The 22,849-nt window shown below is 40.9% G+C and overlaps 1 protein-coding gene across 1 annotated transcript in view; it reads left to right on the forward strand.

The window, feature by feature from the left end:
- Window positions 1-5,939: 5,939 nt before the first annotated feature.
- Window positions 5,940-22,849, forward strand: part of tgfbr1b (transforming growth factor, beta receptor 1 b) — an 84,369-nt gene continuing 67,459 nt past the window's right edge. Inside the window, exon 1 of the mRNA XM_030397824.1 lies at window positions 5,940-6,033. Coding sequence (XP_030253684.1) covers window positions 5,970-6,033 — 64 coding nt within the window. The 5' untranslated portion in view covers window positions 5,940-5,969. The remainder of the gene's footprint in view (window positions 6,034-22,849) is intronic.

Consider the following 22,849-nt stretch of genomic DNA (forward strand, 5'->3'; position numbering starts at 1 on the left):
GTATGTTCCCTTTTTTCCTTTAGTTCAACACTACATGACAGCCACATGTGTGCATGCTTGAGAGTTTATTTCTGTTTATGTGAGTGTGTAGATTGGGGGCGACTGGTTCAACTGGGGACAAAAGCCGTGTCCCCAATTTGGAAAACATTGATTTGTGGTTAAGTGGTTAGGGTAAGGTTAAGGTGAGGGTTAGGGTTATCATCCAGCCCCTGGTAAAGCCACATAGAAATTATTGTCAGGGTCCAGGAAATGAATTTAAGTATATGCAAAACCCTAACCCTACAGTTACATGGAGGTGTTTAAACTGTTCATTCTTTAGCTCATTGTACACAGCCATTCTGAATGGGGGAACACACAGTCTGTTTAAAGAGGGTGAGACACATGCTGTTCTGTCACGCTCACAAGAATCACTTCCAGGAAGACAACTAGCAGTAGATTTGCACTGTGGAGATGTTATATAAACATCCTCGTTTATTTCTGTCATAATTTTCAGCCCTAATTGTAACATTTAAAGATATATAGATAAACGCGTTGGCCCGACCCATCTGTTCTATGTTTATTCTATGTAGCCTACTGTGTTGCTTTGCCAGTGTGTTTTACAAAACCAAGTTCAACCACAGCTGGAAGAGCTAGCTTGACTGTTAGTCTGGGGTAAATTCAAGTCATTTTCTTTGGTCTGTGACCCAACAGGTACATCAGATAGCAGTAACTACCTGTTCATGTTAGAGTTGAGCAACTTAAGTTGAACCATATGTTTAACATTGTAGATGGTAAGGCCCCCAAATACTTAAATGCCAACATAAACATGGTACACACACAGCATAGGCATAACATCAGGGCAAGCATTCGTTCCTGCGTAGTACCTAAAGTGAATAATGCTGGTAAACATTCTTTCTTTTACACTGGTATCATGGCATAAAATGGCTTACCTACTGCTACTCAACTCGTATCATCTAGCGGAATTTTTAAAAAACAGGTTAAGCAGATTTTATGGAACAAGGGGATAGTTACTGATATTTTAGATTCACAAAATTACAAGCAAGCAACAGTAAGTAAGTAAAGGTCAGTGATGATGTAGCTATGAATACTGAATGATGTTGCAAGAAAAAGAAGTGAAGGACAGAGCTAAAAGGATTTCTTATTTCTTTGTGTTCTGTGTTGTGTCTGCCTCTTGTTTAGTTGTTTTATGTGTAACACCAATTACCATGCTGGAAATAAGTGTTATACTTTTGCATGTCATCCTTTTGGATTACCGTTTTATGTGTTTTTGATCCAGAAATAAATAAATAAAAAAAAACGTCACTACAAGTAGCGGCGTTACTAGTTTAGCTACATTTCTCAGTAGCGTGGTGGTAGCATCGCTATTTTCTGAATGAAATAGCTTTTCAGTAGCTTAGCTCTTTTATTGACCAAGTAGCGCGGTAGTGGCCACACAAGCTACATTTTTACGAACACCTCTGAAGCCCAGCGCAACGGAGCTTTTTGCTGCGGTCTGAAATAAAAGGATCAGTCAGTGCCGCCATCGCCATACACGGCCGTGTATGTGGAGCCGACAGAGGCACTTCCGTATGACGGTGACATCACGGACCAATCCTACAACGTCTCTGCTGCAGGGGAATACAGACAGGTTAGCTTGAGTGAGTTACGTTGCTTGATGGAAAGATGGCAGAGGATGAGGAGGTCGGAGACAAATTGATCCCGAGGGATGCAAAAGACAAACTTAAATAATAAACAAATATAGTAGTGTTAGAAACATTTGAAAAGTATACATTACTCTGCGCTATTACTTTTGTAATATTTAACCAGCACAGGGTACAACAAAAATGCAATTTCTACAAAACCAAAGTATGGTGGTTAGTCAAAATTACTAGCTTAAAATGTATGTAGATATAGCTACTTCTACAGAGTGGGCCTAATAAAAATACCACTTTTGAAACTGCCAGTTATGTGGGATACTGGTCAATGGATAGAGTACACACAGCTTTATAAATCTCAAAGGGGAATTACAGTGTTACAGCCTCTTGACATAAATCAAAATACAAAAACAATGAGGTAGATAAAAGAAACAAATACAATTAAAGGCTGAATTATATACAATAACTGAATAGAGTAACTCAAATATCAAATATTAATAATACAGCTGAAACAAGAACACAGACTAGAGAACCTTAACGAAAACTACAACTGTAATATACTGTTTGCTGAGTATACACTGTTTAATTATGTTAATATGCTACAGTGTAGGACACTGCATTAGTGCAAGTCAGGTGGATATTGCTATGGTAGCAAGGTGCATGATTGTCCATGGATGTTAGAATTAAGTGTGCATGATAGTTGAATAATACAATATACAAAATAGTGAGGGCACAGCTTATTGTTTAATAAACAATTGAATGTAACATTTTTGCCTGCTTATCTGTGTGATTGACAGTTTTATTGATCACTGAGATAGCTTTGACTTGGAATGAAGTTGTTCCAATATAAAAAGAAAAATAGCTTTGATGTAGTTAAACTACTTTTGCCATTTTGCTGTAGCTTAGCTTGCTACATTTCTCTGGGGGGTAGCTTCGGTGTTGTGAAGCTTAATTTAACGTAGAGTAACTTGTAGCTTAGCTCACTACACTTTCCAAGTAGCTTGCCCAACACTGCCTATGGAAACATTTAATTCTTGTTATTAATGAGATATGAAAGTGAGTTGGATTAGATGTGTACGTTCTGAAAGAATGACGCAGGGGTTTACCAACAAATCATTGGAAACAACATCATGATAGGCTCTATACCGCCGTTGTTTGGTTCAGTGTAATAAATCAAAGCTGGCATAATGACAAGTCTTCTTACAGCAGTATTGCAAGATCTTTGTGCATTTTCATTACTATTTATTCATATTTATACAACCAAGAGGCATTTATAATTCATAACGTGTACTCTCCAAACCTTTATTTTAGCTTTTTTAAGCATTTCCTCTATAATAATTAAGTTGCATTCTCTGTTTGATGATTTCAACTGATAGCCTGATCCATCAACAGAAGACTGTCCACCTTAATAAAGATACTTAATCAAAGATCAATCAAAAACAAAGTCAAAGCAGTTTATTTTGATTACAATATGCACATTATTCAACACAATTACATGTTTTTATTTCAATTATTTCAACTGAAAAGTAAACAGCATCAGATCAAACTGTGCACAGAAAAAAAGACAAATAATGATGTTCAGAGTAATTGAAAAGTGGTAAATAAAACCCATTGAAATGTTTGATGCTGTTGATAAAAACTCAGAAATAAAACAAATGTAAGCAGATAAAACACTACATGAGACAGTGGTGCTCGCGATTTTTTTTTTCCAACAGTGGTTAAAGTGATGATGGACCTTACTTGCACTTGTTCTTATAAATCAACATCACATCCTCTGCCTTTGGTGTGGAATTTCTCCAGCTCTCATCATTCCCCTGTCATTTCAGTGTATGTATAAATTTTTCATTAAATACGTCTATGTCTCTAGCCTGAACATAAAGAGAATCAAATATGCTCTTCATGTGAAAGAACAGCTCCAGGCCTGGTCCTGAGCCACAATAGATCTAAGGAGCTTAAAACACACAAGGCAAAGAGATACTTGAATGAATGAGCAGCAACATCTCATCAAAGACAACCTGTTGAGGAGTCAGCGTTCTCAGTCAGACAAAGGTCAGCATCTTAATTTAAAGAAAAGTATGCGTCTGTTCAGATCCAGGTAGATATGGAAATCCCTATATGGTGATATCAGATCAGATCACTGTGAGCCAATCTGCAAAGATTTCGTAATACTCTGACAAAGTAAGTGAGGTAATTGTGTTTGTTTGTTGACAGAGAAGGGAGTGATCTCTCTGATCCAGATTACAAGTCTTGAAAAAGCAGTCTCTGTGGATCATGAATATTTTCAAACATTCAAGGTGTTTCAGAGAAAGCCACTTGCAGAGAAGGGTCTAGGTTTGGACTTGAAATGGAACATACTCAAAACAGGCAACAGTAAGTAATAATCAGTATTTAATGTACAGTGCAATAAAATATTGCAGATGTGTTTTAATACATTCCCTGTTGGACTGTCTTGCATAGGAAATTATGACTGAATAGTCTATGAATGCATTCTGGGCAAGATTCCCTATTGACTGCTACACTATTGTTGACTCACACACTCAGCCAGTTGAGGGTTTCATTAGGTTGAGCTGAGGTTTTAGAGTAATAGAACAGCACTTAAGATGGGAATAGATTCATTTGAATGAGAGTGCTAAAGGGAAGTGAATGAGGACATATTAAAATGACAAATGAAATGGCGTTTTAGTCACATGCTCATTCTTCTGTCCTTCTCAGTGATGGAAAACCTTTGACCTTCCTACTGTAGACAGAACCACAGAGTGGGGTGAAATGTTTTTGCTTAGGGTGTAATTGCCTACCTAGCTGAATTGCCAATAAATGATTTTTTTCCTGTAAAACATTTTCTAGCTCTGTCCTTCACTTCTTTTTCTTGCAACATCATTCAGTATTCATAGCTACATCATCACTGACCTTTACTTACTTACTGTTGCTTGCTTGTAATTTTGTGATTAAAAATCTGAGCTTTTCCAATGCTCCACACATAGCAAGTCACTGTGGATGAATGTGTCAGCTAAATGCCAAAATTGCAAATGCAAATGAGACAGGTACAGGCAAAAAAACATGAACTGCATTTGAATACTGCTAAGAGCAGGTGGTGCCTCTGAATGTGTAAGGTCATGAGGTCATGTGTGTTTTAGGGGGATGGGGTGCCAGTGGAATATAATATTTCTAATTTCAAATATTGTACGTATTTTGTCTTTTCACATCATGTCTTTCATCTAAACTCTGTTTGTTTAACCAGCACTATAATTCTCATTCTCTTCATCTTTTTGGTATAGCTGCAATAAATATGCATGAGAGTCTACTCACCCCACCCCATCCCCCACCCCTGTGTGTGTGTTTGTGTGTGTGTGTGTTGGGGGGGGGGGGGGGAATCTGTGCAGGGCTCAGTTGGGCATCAAGTAATAGGCCATCATCAATCTCTGTCACACTCTTCAGGGACTAGGGAGGGTGTATGCATATGTGTGTGTGTATGTGGGTGCATCGAAAGGAGGGGAACAGGGGCCAGGTCAAGTGTATGTGTGTGTGTGTGTGTGTGTGTGTAAGGTAGAATTATTGTGCGAGGCATCTGTCTTTGTGTGTGCGTGTCTGAGTGTGTGAAAGACTGACATATGGGTGATGCACACAGCTGTAGCCACAGCATGTCATTGAGGTTATCTTATCTGGGAAGAGTGGCAGCAGTAAGAATATTATCTGTGTTTGCTGACGTTATTTTTGTTTTATGTTCCCTCAGACAGGGCCATGGTGACACATTCTTTCTGTCTGTCCAAATCACATGAGTGTCATCTTCCTCTCTGCCTGTCTTTATCTGGCACAAAAGAGTTTTCCCCTCACGCAGAGTCTGTGGACAGTTCTATCTAAATCTTGGCTGCATGAGAGAGCTATAGGATCATCACATACACCTTTATCATTGACTACATTGATATTTTCCATTGTGTTCAGGCTGATATTCAGTAAATCTCTCACGGAAATAGTTAAAATTATGAAAATTGTATCAGAGTTATTAGCTTTGTTAATAAGGTTGCTATTCAGTGGATTACACTTGACCCACTAGTAGTTGTGCATCAAAAATATTCTGTCATTATAGAAGTTATATGAGTGTAAACTGATAAATGTATAATTTGTCATTATAGTGAATAGCAACAGTGTTTGTTTACGGCAGTGGTAGAGTTGTTCGAGTGGGGCGGGGTGTGGCAGGTCTTTTCACCAATCAGCATGCCTTTCCCCATAGCAAGCGCTAGAGAGGCGGGACTTGCGGATTTATTAGCCAATCCGGGTTTCCCTTTCTCAGCACCAGGAGAAGTTAGCAGTCGGCAGCCAGTCTGGTCTGTAGTCACGATGGATGCAATACCATGCCTTCTGCTCGTCCTCTTGTTCTGGACAAGGATACAAGAAAATACCGGTAAGTGTCCTTAAACGGACAACACGGACTTGTATTTTCGGTTTCTCGCGTTTTCCTCGAAAGTTAAACTCTCGTGGCCGGCCAGTTTCGCTAGAAAAGCTCTTTGTTCAAGAAGCCCGAAGAAGCAGAGTGTGCCTAACTAAGATGGCGCAGGGTCGGTGGCCAGCCTTCTGCTGCCTGTCTGAGGAATGTTTATTGTCTGGGAAAAAAAGAAGCAGGCAACTAAAAGTCACATTGGACTTACAAGAGACGACGGCTGTAGCTCAGGATCCAAGCTTGCCTCTCCTCGGCCAGGTTTGGTCACAGCTCCTGGAATCTGCTCTCCTAACAAAGAGCAGTGGAGTGTGTCCGTGGAAACAGTCCTCAGTATCGCAAATACAAAGTTGGCAGCATCACCGAGAGGATGTTTGCTTTTAATCGGGCACTGGTTGTTCATTTACCTTGTGCTTTGAGCATGTCCCCTCGGAGGTTTTTTTGGGGCACGTAGCGTTAGTTGAACTGCTCAAGTTTGTGTTGTCTTGAGGCTGAATGGTTGTGTTGTGTTTTAGGTGACCGTTATCTTTCGGAGCTGTGCAGTTTCACTTCATCTTTGGACCTCAAGCACTATTATCTTATCCCAGGTGCGATGACAATGGCGTCTTTGCTCAGAAATGTTTTGGGGAGATGTTGGACTCTTGAAGTGAAACGGGCAACTACATTCATGACTTCTCTGTCTCTCGCTAATGTTTTTAGAGTCTGTTAAATGAATATTCGTCCCGTCTGCCCTGCTGTCTAATTGGTTACTAAGTTAATTAGCTGCATTGAGTTTTAACTGGTGTTTTAACTTGTCTATTGACCACCATTAGCTTTCTGACACACATACTACTTCTCTGCACCGTCGTGGTAGCCTGCTAGCTCTTAGCTACTGCCAATAACAGTGTTGTAACTATGACAGAGTTTCGACATTTTTCGTTTTCGTGTTAAGCTATACCTAAACGACGGGTTTGTGTCAGGAAATGGAAGTTTTTCATTTGATTACTTGTCATACTAGTCTTTTTCGTTCAGACAAACTGCAGAGGAATTTTAGCCGTAGACTCGACAGTTAAACAGCCTGCTGTTAAGTGATGAGATACGTTTCTTCGGTAGCCTTACTTCTTCTCTCTCTGTAAAACGTTAAAAGCACTCGGCTTCACCGGACTCCTTTCAGACTCGACTTTGAATGTCGCTTTGCAGTCATACTTTCAGCCCACTGCGTGCTGTTGCAGAGGTGGAGGGCTGCAGTTGAAATATTTAAAGCAGACCTATTTGGCGTCTTTCATTCATGCCAACTAAATGGGAATCTGCTGCAGAGTCTTGTGGCATGTGTAATTGGGGGGGGGGGGGGGGGGGGGGTTATGGTCGCTGATAAGCAGCATTGAATTTTCCCACACGATTTGTGAATTGGATTCGGCATTCATACCTCCTCATTAGAGAATGGCACTGATACAACACTCAACGTCGCAGCTACCATTCATGCACGCCCTCTCTGTGCTGAGATTTTTATTTTCATTTTGCAGCGGAACTGTGTTTTTTCTTTGTTTCAGTGGTCAGCATATTGCAAAAGGAGAAGGCTTCTCATCCAAACAGCTGATAGTGTTTGTTTTCCTATTGACTCGCTGTCTCAGGCGTTTCCTTTGTGTGACATTCCTTTGTGTGAAGACAGAGCCTCACCATGAGTGCAGGAGCATGCTTTTCAAACGGCATACATGAAAATCTCATCAGAACCTAGGCATGCAAAAAGCAGGATTGTGTCCTCAAATACCCCATCACTGCCTTAAATGCAGGCTGGTTATTAAATTGATATGTTGGCTCGGGGACACACAAGAAGGGTGGGAATTTCGCTTTCTTTGTCCAGCAATAGGATTGTCATGGCGTGGGTCCATGGCCTGAGCTGCATCATTTCCATCAGAAAAGCAGCCAGTATTATAGATGCAGATAATCTTACCCACAGATAAATATATATATATATATATATATATATATATATATATATATATATATATATATATATATATATATATATATACATATATATATATCGGTGCACCTGTGTACGTTTCAGCTCTTATGTGACTAAAATGAATAACAAGGCTATATGTGATATAGAATCTTAAAAGGGTAGATGTTATTTAACCACAAAACACCTCCATTCACACCTTTCCATATCATGTTTTTATTCAATGTTCAGGACCACACCCCTGCAGCTCACACACTCTTGCTTTAGCAGCATTCAGATACAGCAGTGTACAACATACAAAAGCATCTGCACACATCTGAGTGCTGGCAGTGCGCTGAATTAGGTGTTGTCTCTATTACTCTTCTCCTCCTCGCAGCCCGAGTCATCCTCCTGCCTAATAGGCTCTGTCCTCACGCTCTATCACTTGGTTCCTCGTCTCAGCCCTCCCACCCCCAGTTCCATTTGTCTGCTCTGAGTCTTGTGCATCGCCCCATGCCCCCTATAGGCATATTAAGTTAACGGTACACATTAAGCTGGAGCGGCAGTTGAATGGATGAATGTTGTGTCAGCACAGTCGGTCATTGCAAGCAACTTTCAAGGTAGACTCCAAATCAATGGCTTATAACAGAGAATATAGAGAATCCGCTTAGGATGTTATCTCAGCTTCTTTTGACCCACAGTTGCTTCTGGTAATGAAATTACTTAAAATCTAGAGAGGTAGCCTATTTCCTGCAGTTTATCGCATGTCATGGTGAAAAGTATACAATGTGTTCTAGAATTCCAATTATTTTCATTTTCAATGTACCTGCTCCCTTATAATAGAGATTGTTCGGCAAATAAAATGGTGACATGCACGTGTAATACAACTATCAATCGAATAATCGAGGTGTTTTAATCCTACTATGAGAAATTCGATCCGGTCCGATTTTATTCAGACAAAGGTGTACGCATCTTAAAAAGACGATCATAGTCAGACGAACCCAATAATTCGGTTTTCTGGAGTGTCATCCTGGGGTCCAAGATGACATCCTCTAATATCTTGTTTTTATCCACAACCCAGGTATATCATTTAACTGGCATAGAGGAATAGAAAAACCAGAGGGGAGGAAAAAAAAAATCACATTTAAGAAGAAACTGATCAATGAATTGTTTGCTGCAGCTCTGCTATGAATTAGAGAAGTTACATTGTTTTGGCAGTTTGAACACAAGAAATTAACAGGAAATGACACAGTGTAAGTGCTGAAACTGCAACAAACTGCTTCATTGGAACACCTTTGTAATGCCAAAGAATGTTTCACAACATTTATTGCTCACTGAGATTTGACTTAATTTGCTTGACTTGAGAGCTTTCTCACTCGTGTCCACAACTTGTGCACCCAGTCAGCTGTGTGGCCCCTTATTTAGAGTGCTACATGTGCAATCATTCCCCACTGGTGTAGGATAAAAAAAAATGTCAAATAAAAGTGTGTTGTTGATATAAAAAAAGCCCTACTATAATAGAAACCAGGATGCTGTGGCATGCAAAATGTACTATCCACATTTCTGATCCTTCTCTGTCATGTTCGGGCGAGTGCCATCAATTCTGTATTCATAAACTAGAAAGGCACCCGGTAGAGCGCATACCTCCGCCAAGGCCCAACAGCTCCCTTTAATCAAATCAAGCCTAATCTACCATCAAACTTTAAAGCCCTGTGCCATTTTAAATATTAAACCACCCGTAACTGCTTAACCATAATTTAAGATCACCTTATCTGTAATAGCCAATCATAAGATCAACAAAACAATGCAGCTGGAATCATATGTGTTGGGGAAGAATAATCATTTTTTGAAAATTAAGTTAAATAATTCAAAATGTCAGAATATTAACCTGAATCTGCCCCTTCATCCAGGCCTGCAAGTTCTATTCTTGGCCCAGTTCCATCCTCATCCAAGTTTCATGGAAATCTATTCTAAAGTTATTGTGTAATCCTGCTGACAAACCAACCAACAAATGGACCTGGTAAAAATCTCCTCCTCCTTGTTGGAGGTAATGATAGACAAGTGAAATAAACCTGAATGTACTCATATAGAGTTTCTATATTCTATTGTGAATTGTAAAGATGCACCAGATCAAAAAACTCTATTCTCAGAAATCAAACAATTTTCAGCTGCACACTTTATTTTTAATTTCTCCATGTCTACTGCCAATCAAAGCAGGTTACAACTAGTTTGGGGAATTGAAGCCCTCAATTTAATGTTTCAGTTAGAAACTTTGAATTGATGCAGTAAATTGAAAGCTCCAGGGATCTGATCTAAGGGATCATCCTCTGAAAACTTAAAAAAGCATTTATCAAATTGATGATGCATATGCACTAAAAGGGTTCTATAGGCCCAGTGTAGTTGAAACCAGGGTGTTCACTCCTACAGAAAATTATATCAGGAAGGAAAATTTCTAGCACCACAATAATCATGGGATCTTTCATCAATGCCAACAAGGGGGCTCCTCGTCCTCTTTTCTTTAGGCTTCACTAGAAGTGTTGTGGTGTATTTATGGTCGATATTTTGCTCTGACTTTCATCTGCACCCCCCTGCCCCCCCGATGTGGGCCTTTTGTGTCTGTTGTATATTTCTATGAAATGTTTGGGTAGTGCTGTTTTTCTGGGTGCTGTGTGCTGCTGCTGTCACTACGAGCAGCAGCGGAATGCCAGGCATGCGGTTGACCCTGAATGCCCGTTGTCCCGGCCCAAGGAACCATGACTAAATTGAGAGGTTGTAGCAATGCCAGTGGCCATCAGATTCAAAGGCACCAATGCGTTAATGAATGGCCCCCCACTCTGTTCCCCTTTATGGGAAGGCCAGGAAATCACAAGCTCTACTGCTGATACTGGGATTCAAACCCTGGGCCGCTGTGGCGAGGACATAGCCTCTGTACATGGGCGCATGGTGGAAGCTAACACGTAGACTAGAGTCAAACAGCTATGGAGCCATAACGCAGTGGACATGGTGGAATCGCGGGGTTAGTTTGAAGTCCTACCTGTTTAACAGCTGATATTGACTTAATAGTCAACTAATCAATTCATTGTTTGCTGCAGCTCTACTATGAATTAGGGAAGTTACACTGTATTGGCAGTTTGAACACAAGAAATTAACAGGAAATGACACAGTGTATGTGCTGAAACTGCAACAAACTGCTTCATTGGAACACCCGTGTAATGTCCAAGAATATTTCACCATGTTGTGCTCACTGAAATTTGACTTAACTTGCTTGGTTTGAGAGTATTTTCTGGTTGTAGGCCCATTTCTATGCATGAGGAAACCCATTCTTCACACAAAGAAATGGGTACTGTCTTTTCCATAAATACAAGCATGTACAAGTACAAGCCAAGACCCCCTGTCCTCCTCCTGCTCCACAGTAAAGTGATGTATTGTTTTTCTTGTGTCAGAGTGATATTGCTTTAGATTTAACACAGAGGTGAGGCAGCAACCAGTGAAGCTCTTCCTTTCCTGACTTGGCTTTGTGTCAGATGGAGGACCTGCATCTTCAACATAAAGCCTCTGACCAATCCTCCTCTACCAAGCCACAACACATCATATTGATCTATTTGCTTCATCGAGAGAAATATAGAGCCTCGCACTAGGGCTGGGCGAATAATTTCCGTTTCGAGGAGTCTGACTCGGAACAAACAAAGATATTGTGCAAGATATGTCACGCGACTGTGTCTTCACCTCAAGGGAACAAGACCAATGTATTTAGCCATTTAAAGTCTACACACATAGTTATACATGATCAAGTAGTGAAGGAACAAAAAAACTCAAAAATGAAAAGCTCCTTGACTCCTGCCACCGCCACACAGTCCTTAATTAAGGCAATTTACAGTGCCACCGCATATCCACCCAGCTCCCACAGGCATAAAGGAATAACGGATGCCGTCACATACGTGATTGCCAAAGACATGTGCCCTATCAACGCCGTTAGCAACCCGGGGTTCAATAAACAGAATAACACATTGGACACGCGGTATGTGTTAGGGTTGTGCCAAAATATCGATACTACGATATATAGCAATATTTCGTAAAAATATATATATATTTTTTTTGGCCCACCACCACCACCCCTCTTCGGAGGACAGCTTTATCTTTATTCAAACATAGGTATACAACCAAATAAAATTTTAAAAATGGTTTAAGTAGCTCTGAAACCCACACATATAGATATTTAATGATAGTTGTAGTCATTGTGTGTGTTAAGAAGAGACACTGTGCAATATACTCTTTGTTTACTTGGCTGTCATTCATGTGAAATTGATTGACAATGTTTTGTAATTCCTGTGAAATGGATTCAGTGCAGTCAATAGATTCTGAATTTCTTCAGTGACACAGATATTGTGATGTATCGTGGATGAAATTTCTTGCAATATGTCGATTATTGCAGAATCGCTGTATCGTGATATTATCGTTATCAAGGGCAAAATATTGTGATGGTATAATATCGCGAGGTACCTGGTGATACCCAGCCCTACAATTAACTCAATGGTTGTATTGTCGTATTCACTCACAAGATGTCACCAAAACCACTGTCCCTTTTAAAATCTTTCAGAAAATGATGTAAGTGTATCGAATCGTATCGTTGGCGGAATATTGTGATATATAACATATCGTGAGCTGAATATCGTGTATTGTATCGTATCGTATCGTGAGATTACAGCCCTAGTATGTGTTACCATCAGGTCACCATATCAGCAGAATTGCGCTGCCTGCCCTTTATGATGAATGTGTCAACAGCATTATATTTTGCCACCACAACGGACCTATGGTCGAGTCGCACAGGGATAGTGTTTATTTTTTATTTTTACATATTATTCAATTCATTTTATTGATATATTTTTCTCTTATTTGTTTGCATTTTTCTTGTTTTTCAGTTCAAACTTATCGTGTCAAAAGAAATACCAGAGTTCAAAGTTCAATAAGTGCTTGTTCTCAAATCAATGAATAATCGTCTTTAATAATCGTGATAACAATATCAATCAAAATAATCGTGATTATGATTTTTGCCATAATCGAGCAGTCCTACCTCGCACTGAATGTCAATATGTAGATATATGAATCTGCCACAATTTCAGTAAAGTGGCTGTATTTTGTAAAGTGCTCAACATCAATAGTTAAGTAGATGCAGGACCGACCTATGAGACCTCATTGCCTACCACTGCACATAAGTTTTCAGGTTATTGACAGCTTTCTGCATTAACAGAATGTCTTGGTATGGGATTGAGATCTAACTGATACAGTTATAGCAGAATAAAGGAACCGAAATGTTATGGTTGACGGGTCGCTGTTACAGCCATGCAAAGGTTTGCAAAAAAAAAACATTGTAGTATGGCAGAGGCATACTACTATGCCTCTGCCAAAGCAATGTTTTTTTTTGTTTTGTTGAAGTTCTATCATTGGATGAGAAATGATTTTTACAAAAGTGAAAAAAAAAAAAATGAGTCTCCAAGATGAGAGGGCATCCTTTAATACCTCATGTTGTACAGTGTTTATTGGGGCCGTTTCTTTGGCTAGGTGATATGTGATAGCTGCTGTGACCGGCTTTCTAAAACGGAGGCGTAATATTCCTCCTTTTCCAAAAGCCGCCTCAGAGGTAGGCGTAAACATGTGATGTGACTTGAAGCCCGAAGTTGGGCTGTGAACAGTTGACAATAAATTTGTCTTCAAAATAAGAGCTTTACAATGCACCCCATTGGAGTTTAGAACTGGGTTCTTAGCGGGGGGCTTTTAATTTTAAAGTAGCGACCGTTCCTAGCTTGTCGCTACAACAACAAGCTAGCAGGCGAGGCGGAAATAAGTGTCCGTCCGAGGCGGCAAATCGGCGGACCAAAACAGACCCCCAATTTGCCGCCCTCTGTCTAAAACCGCGGACCTAGCCGCCAAAAGGACAGGCAGATTGGCGGCTTGCTGCCCCATCTAAAAACGGCTTCTCACTCACTCCTTCCAAACACTCAACTGCAGGCGGGCTTCCTCCACTGAATCACGTGTTGTCAAGACGCTTTACCACAGGTTGAGGGAGGAGGCAGCGGCAGTGCTGCGTTTGGGGGCTATTCAAAAAATCCGGGAGGAAAATAGGAGCATTTGTTTGTGATTCAGCTCGAGATATAAAATGCTTCAGAATCGCTGTGTGTAGAAATGAGATCACGTGTATGTGTGAATCGAGATCGCGATTTTTTTTGGGGGATTTTTTGTGCAGCCCTAGTACAGCGTAATATCTCACTAATACACCTAGAGTATGTCCATCTCAAAAATAACATTGAGGTTAAAGCTAGAAATGAATTGCTTTTACCAGGGTTCTGCCGGAAATTTACATTCTCTTACTTGCTGCTTAACCGAATTCTTCCAATGATCTGGTCCATGTTCAATCGGTTGCGGGAGTGGTTGTGGGGAATCAACTCTTGGACTGCTTTTTACAGTCTAGAAGAATAAACCTTTCATGCTGGTTTGCCTTGTTTTCACCCTCTGTGTTTTGTTTTCTTCTGCCAGAGGAAAACCACAAACTGACAGTGTCAGTGTAGAGCAACGAAAAATAAAGCTTTGCAGCCTTTAGCAGACATGTTGTCACTCTGTATTGTGAACATAGAAAAACTCCAAGAAACTCAAACTGTTGATCAATTGTGGTGTGTCTGAATGGGCCTTTAGCTCCACATCCTACGTTGCTTTATGCTGTTTACAAACTTCATTATTAAAGGGTTGGTCAGCTCAGTTTATGTGAATTATTGATGTTAAGTACCATCTGCTTCAAGTGTATGGTGACACTTGCACCAAACTAAACTTAAAGATGGTGTTTTAATGTAGAAAATCAGCCTTTAATGTGTGGTGACCTATGCTGGGTCATCGGTACACATCCAGATCGGCTACATTCTGTAACAACATCTCTAACCCAAAGATTCCACTAGATGCATGTTCGCTGCGTTCCACCTCTGGTACAGTTTTGCGCCATCATCCGAACACGTATCTGGTGGAACTGAGGGGTTATCTGTTTTTTCCAATCAAATTTAAGTGCTATTAAGTGGTGAAGCTATAGTGGTGAAGTGTTTTTGTAGGCCAACTCGGGATTTAGCATCTCCCTGGTTTCTTTGACATGAAGCCTTTGTGTTTTTGAATTGGATTTTGGAAAATCGGCAAAAATTAGCTCATTGTAAATTTATGATTTTTTTCAGCAAGATAATCTTCACAGATGAACACCACTGTTGTGATTTCGAAGCATTAATTAAATGGCTAGAAGTAAAAAGCTAATGTTAAACGATTGCATTGCGGCTGCATGACTTAAACATCACTACCACTAATCATCTTACTACACAATTGCTATACACGTTTTCTATAAACTGATCGATGTGCAAGTTTTAAAGTTCGAATAGTTCGTAAGTAAAATTGGTCTGGAAAGACGGACTAGTGAGTAGAGGAGTCTCTGTGTTTTGCTGTGATGTCTTGTTAACCAGTGTTTTAAAGACATCTTAAGCCTAGACCTTATTTCAGGCATTTAATTATAAACCAATTCAAAGGCTCAATGAGTGCAAAAATGCTAACAGTTTTCTGGGGTTTTGGTCTACAGACTACACCACCCTATGGCTGAATGTGGTTGTCCTTCATACCTCCATAATGCCTTCTTACACCTCACAGTTGTCATGTAATTGTCTTATTTTGTACTGCATTATTTCATGCTTTGGCATTTCTGTGGTACAGTACATTGGATGTACAAAAGAGTTTGCAGGACAGTAAAATTGACGAACAAACACTTTATGAAACTGCTCTTAGAGGAGTTATTTGGATGTAGAGCTGGTAGTGTAGCATAGCAGCCTGTAATCACCAGGCGTGTTGTGAATGTAGGATGTGAGGGCCAGGCTCCAGAGCAACCAACCAGACAGTCAGCCAGTTGAGTCTGAGCGGTGAGTCAGCTGCTTCAAACGGCTCTCCCCTCACTGGCCTCCATTAATTTCCACCCCCGCCTCTTCCACTAGCCCTGTGTTGCTCAGGAGGGTTTCTCTCTATACATGTCTGTGCGCGCCTGCTTGGAAGTGACGTAGGCATTTATCTTGGAGTGCCGTGCTGTTGGGACTGTCCAGCTGAAATGGGAATTGTGGAGAGAATGATGTCCAGTTGCATCATTTCAATAAACCCAAATTCTCTGTTTAGCATGTTTTCAGATGTGTAGCCTTTAATTTTCTGTTTTTGGGCAGCATATTTCACACTAATCGTACTCCGCCCATGTGGACCATACATGGGTGTAGACCAAACCCTCATCTTTGTTGTGCCTGAACGATGAGTTGGACTAGCCTTTGTGCTAAAGTGGATTAGGCTTGCACTGAAGCAGGGCCTTATTGCAACAACAGAAACAGTCTTGCTCTTTGTAGCTGGCAGATGAAGAAATTAAGATGAGACATGCAGTGTAGTCCTCTGTGTTAGGGAATATTGAAGACAGGAGGACATTCAGAACATGATGAAGACTTTGTTGAACTGTGAGATGAAGGGCTCTACCTTGAACACTGTCTATTGTAAATGACCATGTGTGGGCGTTCACAGTGTCTGGGTTAGAGCAGCTGCCAGGGTGCAGGCTGTCTAACCTTTAGATCAAGCTGCTGCATATTTATAAGAGCAGCAGCTCGGACAGATGTACTGCCTGCTCCTCCCCTTCCATTGTCAGTCTGTATGGCTATCCATACCTTCCTCTTTGTTTTGTTGGAACAAAAGCTGTCTCAGCGTTATTTCATCTTTTTTTATTAAACCGGCCAGTTGCATGGCACACACAATGTGTCATTAGGAAGAGTTGCAGTTGATGAATGCTCAGTGTTCTCCAAATGCAACACAGTAATTTTAAACAGCTGTGACCAATGTGCAAAAACCAGTTTCTGTATTCAGCACAGAATTTTTCCATCAGTGATTACGTGATATTATTTGAGAATCAGTGGGCACACACATCAAGGGAACTGCTTTCTATGTCATATACTGCATTTCCACAAAAATTAGTGGGTACAGGTTTTTTTAACGCGGGTCAACCCACTAAAAATTAGCTATTGACCCATTCCCATTTCCCACAGGAAAGGTTGCGCATCTATGATATTTAGCTGAAGCGTTATGTTGTATGTCATGATAACGCCGGAAACGGTTGTAACAGAAGAGAAAACAACAATAGACTCATTTGTGAAAGAAGCATCTGTAAAAATGACTTGTTTGATGATCATAATTTGTGCCATTCGGTCCAGTAACATTTAGAAAGTCCAGAAGAGCTGCAGGATTAAATTATTTTATCCCCCTTCAAGTTAGCTGAGCGCTAAACTGGAAGTAAGCCAGCTCGGTTGGCGAGCCAGGTATTTTTATAGCATGGAAGTAGAGCATTTTTTGGCTTCAAAACACCAGTGTCCTCCAACACTGTCCAGTAATAAAAGGCCTTCATAGAACACAACCCAAATTCATTCCTCATTTACACGCCACCACTGGATGTTGATAACGCGTCTTAAGGTTGCACGATTCTGGAAAAAATGTGAATCACGATTTTTTTGCTTAGAATTGAGATCACGATTCTCTGGCACAATTTTTTTCACAAAATGTTTATTGCACTGATGAACTTGAACAAAACAAAAAAAAACATTGTAGTATGGCAGAGGTATGCCTCTGCCAAAGCAATGTTCTGCCAACGTGAATGGAGCGGCAACTCTACATTGAAAATCAATGTAAATGGAGCGATGACACGCGATTCAGGCGGCGGCAGCACGAATGAACCCCTTTGTCTAAAACCGCGGACCTAGCCGGCAAAAGGACGGGCAGATTGGCGGCTTGCTGCCCTGTCTAAAAACGGCTTCTCACTCACTCCTTCCAAACACTCAACTGCAGGCGGCTTCCTCCACTGAATCAAGTGCTGCGTTTGGGGGCGCTTCAAAAAATCTGGGAGGAAAATAGGAGCATTTGTTTGTGATCCAGCTCGAGATATAAAATGCTTCAGAATCTCCATGTGTGGAAATGAGATCACGTGTATGTGTGAATCGAGATCGCCATTTTTTTTTACGATTTTTCGTGCAGCCCTAAGGCGTCATCACTTCGCACAATGAAATTTAGGGGCTGTCCAGACGGGTGAAAGCGATTTTCTTTTTCTCAGTCTTCCTCGGCATCGTTTCAAGAATATTTGCGTCCACACGGATCCGTTGAAAACGACAGAAAGCGCTGTAGTTCATATTCCAGGCCTCTAGGTGGCGCTTGACATTCACTAAAAACGGAGAAGAAGAGACGGAGCATTTGCATTAAGCTTGCGCACTGTAAACAAACAGACAGTAGACCGAGAAACCGAACACAACAAAAAGAAGATGAAAATGGCTAGTGCAAGGAAACCAGAATCGTTTGTGTGGACCGTTAATGAGGTCGAACTGCTGCTGCGACTCACACTCAACTACAAGGTGAGTAAGTTGCAAGAAAGGCTCAATATCTTCTGCAGCACGAACACAAGCATGTAGTCCGCCATTGTTGTTGTTATGAGACGTCGCAGAGGTCAGAGGCAAGAGGTCGAGGAGTGGGGCGATGGCGTCTTCGTTTTGGAAAGTATGCGGATTCGCCGTCCACATGAGAACGGGAGGGCTGCGTTTTCGGATTTCTCCACGCTGAGATCCGTTTTCAAAAAAGTGCGTTTTCAGGCGCTGCGTTTTCAGGATCCGTATGGACGATCGGCCAAAACGATGCAATACGTATGCGTTTTCGCAAAAGAGCATTGTCGTCTGGACGGGGCCTTAGTGTGCTCACCTAGGTCTTACAGGTTTTTAATCACCTCAGCTTGGCTTTGATCTACTGCAGAGGCAGTTGGCCTTGGTGTAAATGCAGAGTTTACACATTTCCTATTGCACACAAAAGCTGATCTTAGTGGGTTTAAGTAGGACTGCTGTCATGTCCTGCCTTTCTGAAACTCTCAGGTTAATGCAGATTGGACTGTTGGGGTGGCATGTTGCTTTATCTCCCTGCCAGGCTTTTTAGGCTACCTCTGAACTCTCCTAAACAGGTTTTCTTTCCAAAACTGGCTATTGATTCCTAGTTTGTCCAGTGTCAAGGACATTGTGTTGTGTCTACTGTGGTTGGAGCTGTGGCTCCAGCCTCGACCCGCAAGGACCAACAATTCAGCAGGGCAGAAAGGCTGGTCTGCTATGTGTTTGTATGGAGGAGGAGGAGGTCCATCCAAGTCTGGGCCAGCGGGCCCCCCTTACCCAACACACACACACACACACACACATAAAGAAGGCACATCTGGTGTGGACAAAGGGCTGGCCATAATGGAGATGGATGGGGGTAGGGTATGTTGGGCGGGTGGGTCCGTGACCTATGGAAATGACTCCTTTCTTGCACACGCACACACACACACAGATATAAGGAGCGGCGTGGGGGCAGGGCGACATTTGGTTAGTAACATGTAAGCTAAGTTTGAGTGTTTTGGCATATTTGCCATGTTTTGACCTATATGTGATGGCCCTTTCTCCTAAGGGTGGATCACTTGGGGCTTTCAGCTAAGGGGAGCCCAGGATGGACTTTCTCTAGCATAGATCCAATGTGCGCCTGCCCTCATCCAGGGGGACCGTGGCGACATCTTGTAACCGCATCCAACCCATGACAACCCCCTTCTCTCCATCAAACAAGCTTGTGTTGTGACACTCAACTCATGCCTTTGCAGGGAAAGGCTTTTGTAGTTTAGTTTGTCTCCAGTGTCCCTGGTTGATATCTGATGTATTTTCCTGTTTCATTGTGATATGCTATCAGAATCATTTGCGTCGGCGCGTCGGCCCAAACAGGAAGTGGTAGTACCTGCGGAGGCTGAGAAAAGCCCCTCTCACACGGAGACGCTGCATTAACGCCGCAGCGGTGGTTCGTCAGTTCTCCACCGTTGTTCATTCAAACAGTGCGAAGCACCGCTGGAATAAAGACAAACTGCCATGTAATTCACACAGGCGCTGCCGCTCCTAAATGATGATGACGTAGGGGTGTTTCCCAGGTGTCCCCCCTGTGAATCTAAACCCGCGGACCGTTTATAATGTGTAGTGATTGAGAACCCGGCCCCCCAAACATCCTGGAAGGTAAAAGAGTTTGCGCTAAATTACATTATTACATAATCGCCATCAGTAAACAGGTCGCTGCGTGACTCTGTCACTTGCGGGGACGGAGGCTGTTTTCTGGGGGAAAGTTCACTGAAGTCTCGGTCGGGAGGGCTGACCATCGCGGTGATTTCTATCAACACAACCACTTGAGTGAGTTAAAGGTTTTTTCCCGGTGACAGACGCTGTTTTTCTGGCAGAAATGTGATGAAGAGTTGGTAGGACAGGCGGGAGGACAGACGCTGCTTCGCCTACAACTGCGGTATTATTTTCCTCATATAAGTTACCAACAACAGCTACAGTTACTACATTACTTTTGTTTGGTCATGTAATGTTAAATTAATCGAAAAAATTATTGCTAGATTAATCGTTTAAAAAATAATCGTTTGGGACAGCTGTACTGTTGGGGAAACCCCAACATTTCTATAATAACATGATAAAGGATGTTAAAAATAGCTTAATAACAGAGGAGTTTAATTGTAAAGAACCTAAAGCTGCAGTCTGGAGTTTTGAGAAAAAAGTGGACTTAGCCAGAATATTTGAATGATACAGCTCCCAGGTCCCTCCTTCTTCCTCTCTGCTGCTGCAGTCCTGCCTTCAAAGCCCCTCCCCACAGAGGAGCCTGCTGTGCACGAGCAGGCTTGTAACCACGGTAACAGAGGACGCTACATAACCAAGATGGTGCATTCAAAATAACAACAACATAAGCTATTCTTTTGGTAAAACCATTCTTTTGGTAAAAAACGTGAAAATCTAGGCTTGTGTTCTTCTACCGATATGACGGTGAAGTTTTGACCGCAGATCACCTCAGCAGAAAAAAAAATAAAAAAAAAAAATATATATATATATATATATATATATATATATATATATATATATATATATATATATATATATATATATATATATATATATATATATATATATATATATATATTCTGCTGAGGTGATCTGCGGTCAAAACTTCACCGTCATATCGGTAGAAGAACACAAGCCTAGATTTTCACGTTTTTTACCAAAAGAATGGTAGGGGAAACACTGGCGCTATTGTGAGTATTACTGTAACCGCCGCCACCATAGCCTAAACAGAGAATGAAACTATCAAGCGGGGGGTCCTTACTTGTCCAGCAGCGTCTGCACTGCACTACACTCAATGCATACTTCATATTATAAATACTTGCATTGCAGCCTTTTCAAAAAGGCAGAATTAACTCCACGTTTGTTTAATTACCACTATACGTTGCAAATTTTTTTATGATTTCATTTAGCAATTGGTAAATTCTATGCTGCAGGGTAGCCCCAGCTGAATCAGAAACCCCCACACATCCTTCCAGTCTGTTTCAGAATGGTATATTGGTTTATTTTTTGCAAATACAATAAAAGTCTCAGATGGCACACACTGTTTTTGAAAATGGACTTCCAATTATGTGGAGGTTGTGTTTTTACCTTTTGTTTTATCTTACCAAAGGAAGAATGAAACGATGGAAACAAACCTGGATTAACAATGGACCCATCAGTTGCTGCTAAATCAGGTCTTTTAATAATGAAAGTTAAAATTTGAATTGAAATAAAAGAATACTTATAACAGAAGGGTTTCTAAGGGAACCCTACAGGAGAGCCAGAGTCTTTTTGGAGATTATGGTTACCATGGTGATAAGAGTAGTTAATTCAGTGCAGGGACTGAAATGAAGAGAGGTGTGATGTGTTCATGTGACTGCGCATTCACCAAGGTGTTGCTTGTAACGCAGATAACACAATACCCTAGGGGAAGTAGATTGTTGTTGGTAGGGGGCATGAGAGGATTAATGAAAGATAAGGCACTGCACTCTTCTCCTTATCATTGCTTTTTATTACAATTTTCATCCAATATATTCAGCAAATCATTGACAAACAAAATAATCCATCAGTGAAACACTAAAGGTTTTTCAACGCAGGAAAACACTTGACTGTTCCTTGACTGTTTTGTTGAATGATTGTCATCTATTATCTGACAATAAATACATGTATTTTATAGACCACAATTAACCTTCTGGTTTGTTTTGGGTTCTGTCCTAAGGAGAATACTCTTAAAACTGTAAATTCAACATTATTAGGGCCTGAGCAGGGAACCTGCAAGGACCCTATTGTATTTCAAATGATTCTTTCTTTATTTATTTTTCTTCTACCAAAATGATCGCATTTTTCACTGCCTGAACATACCCCAAAACTCACTAAACTTGGAATATAAGTCACACCTGGCGAAAATTTTTATAATCTATTGTCGTTCTGAATTTCCACCACTAGGTGGTGCTGTTATTAAGGACAGCGCCAGTGCGTTTAGGCTAATAACTCCCATATATTTTGTCGTACATTCAAAAATATATCCACCCGTTCAGTGAACTACGATGAATCTTGAGGTATAGGCCACGCCCATTTCGGCCTACGTTTTTTGTATTCGCTAGTTCGCAAAATGTTATCAAAACACTTGTAATAGAAAATTTAATTTTAAGTTATTAAATAATAACTTACTGCAGATTTGGTTCCAAACAGGAAGTGTTGCATATCTCGACAATGGTGTGTTTGGATGACATGAAACTTATCATACTACTTTGACTCTGCAAAATTTATGGCGATGACCACAAGATGGCGCTCTTTAAATTTAAATATTTTATATCTCCACATGGGTTGGGCGGATTGACACAAAACTTGGTATAATCATTGCCACTGCCCTCTTGAGAATATCTGAATCAGTTCTTCTCTGACCTGGCTGGATTCT

Source organism: Sparus aurata, chromosome 19 (genome assembly GCF_900880675.1).
Source record: "Sparus aurata chromosome 19, fSpaAur1.1, whole genome shotgun sequence".
Classification (NCBI taxonomy): domain Eukaryota; kingdom Metazoa; phylum Chordata; class Actinopteri; order Spariformes; family Sparidae; genus Sparus; species Sparus aurata.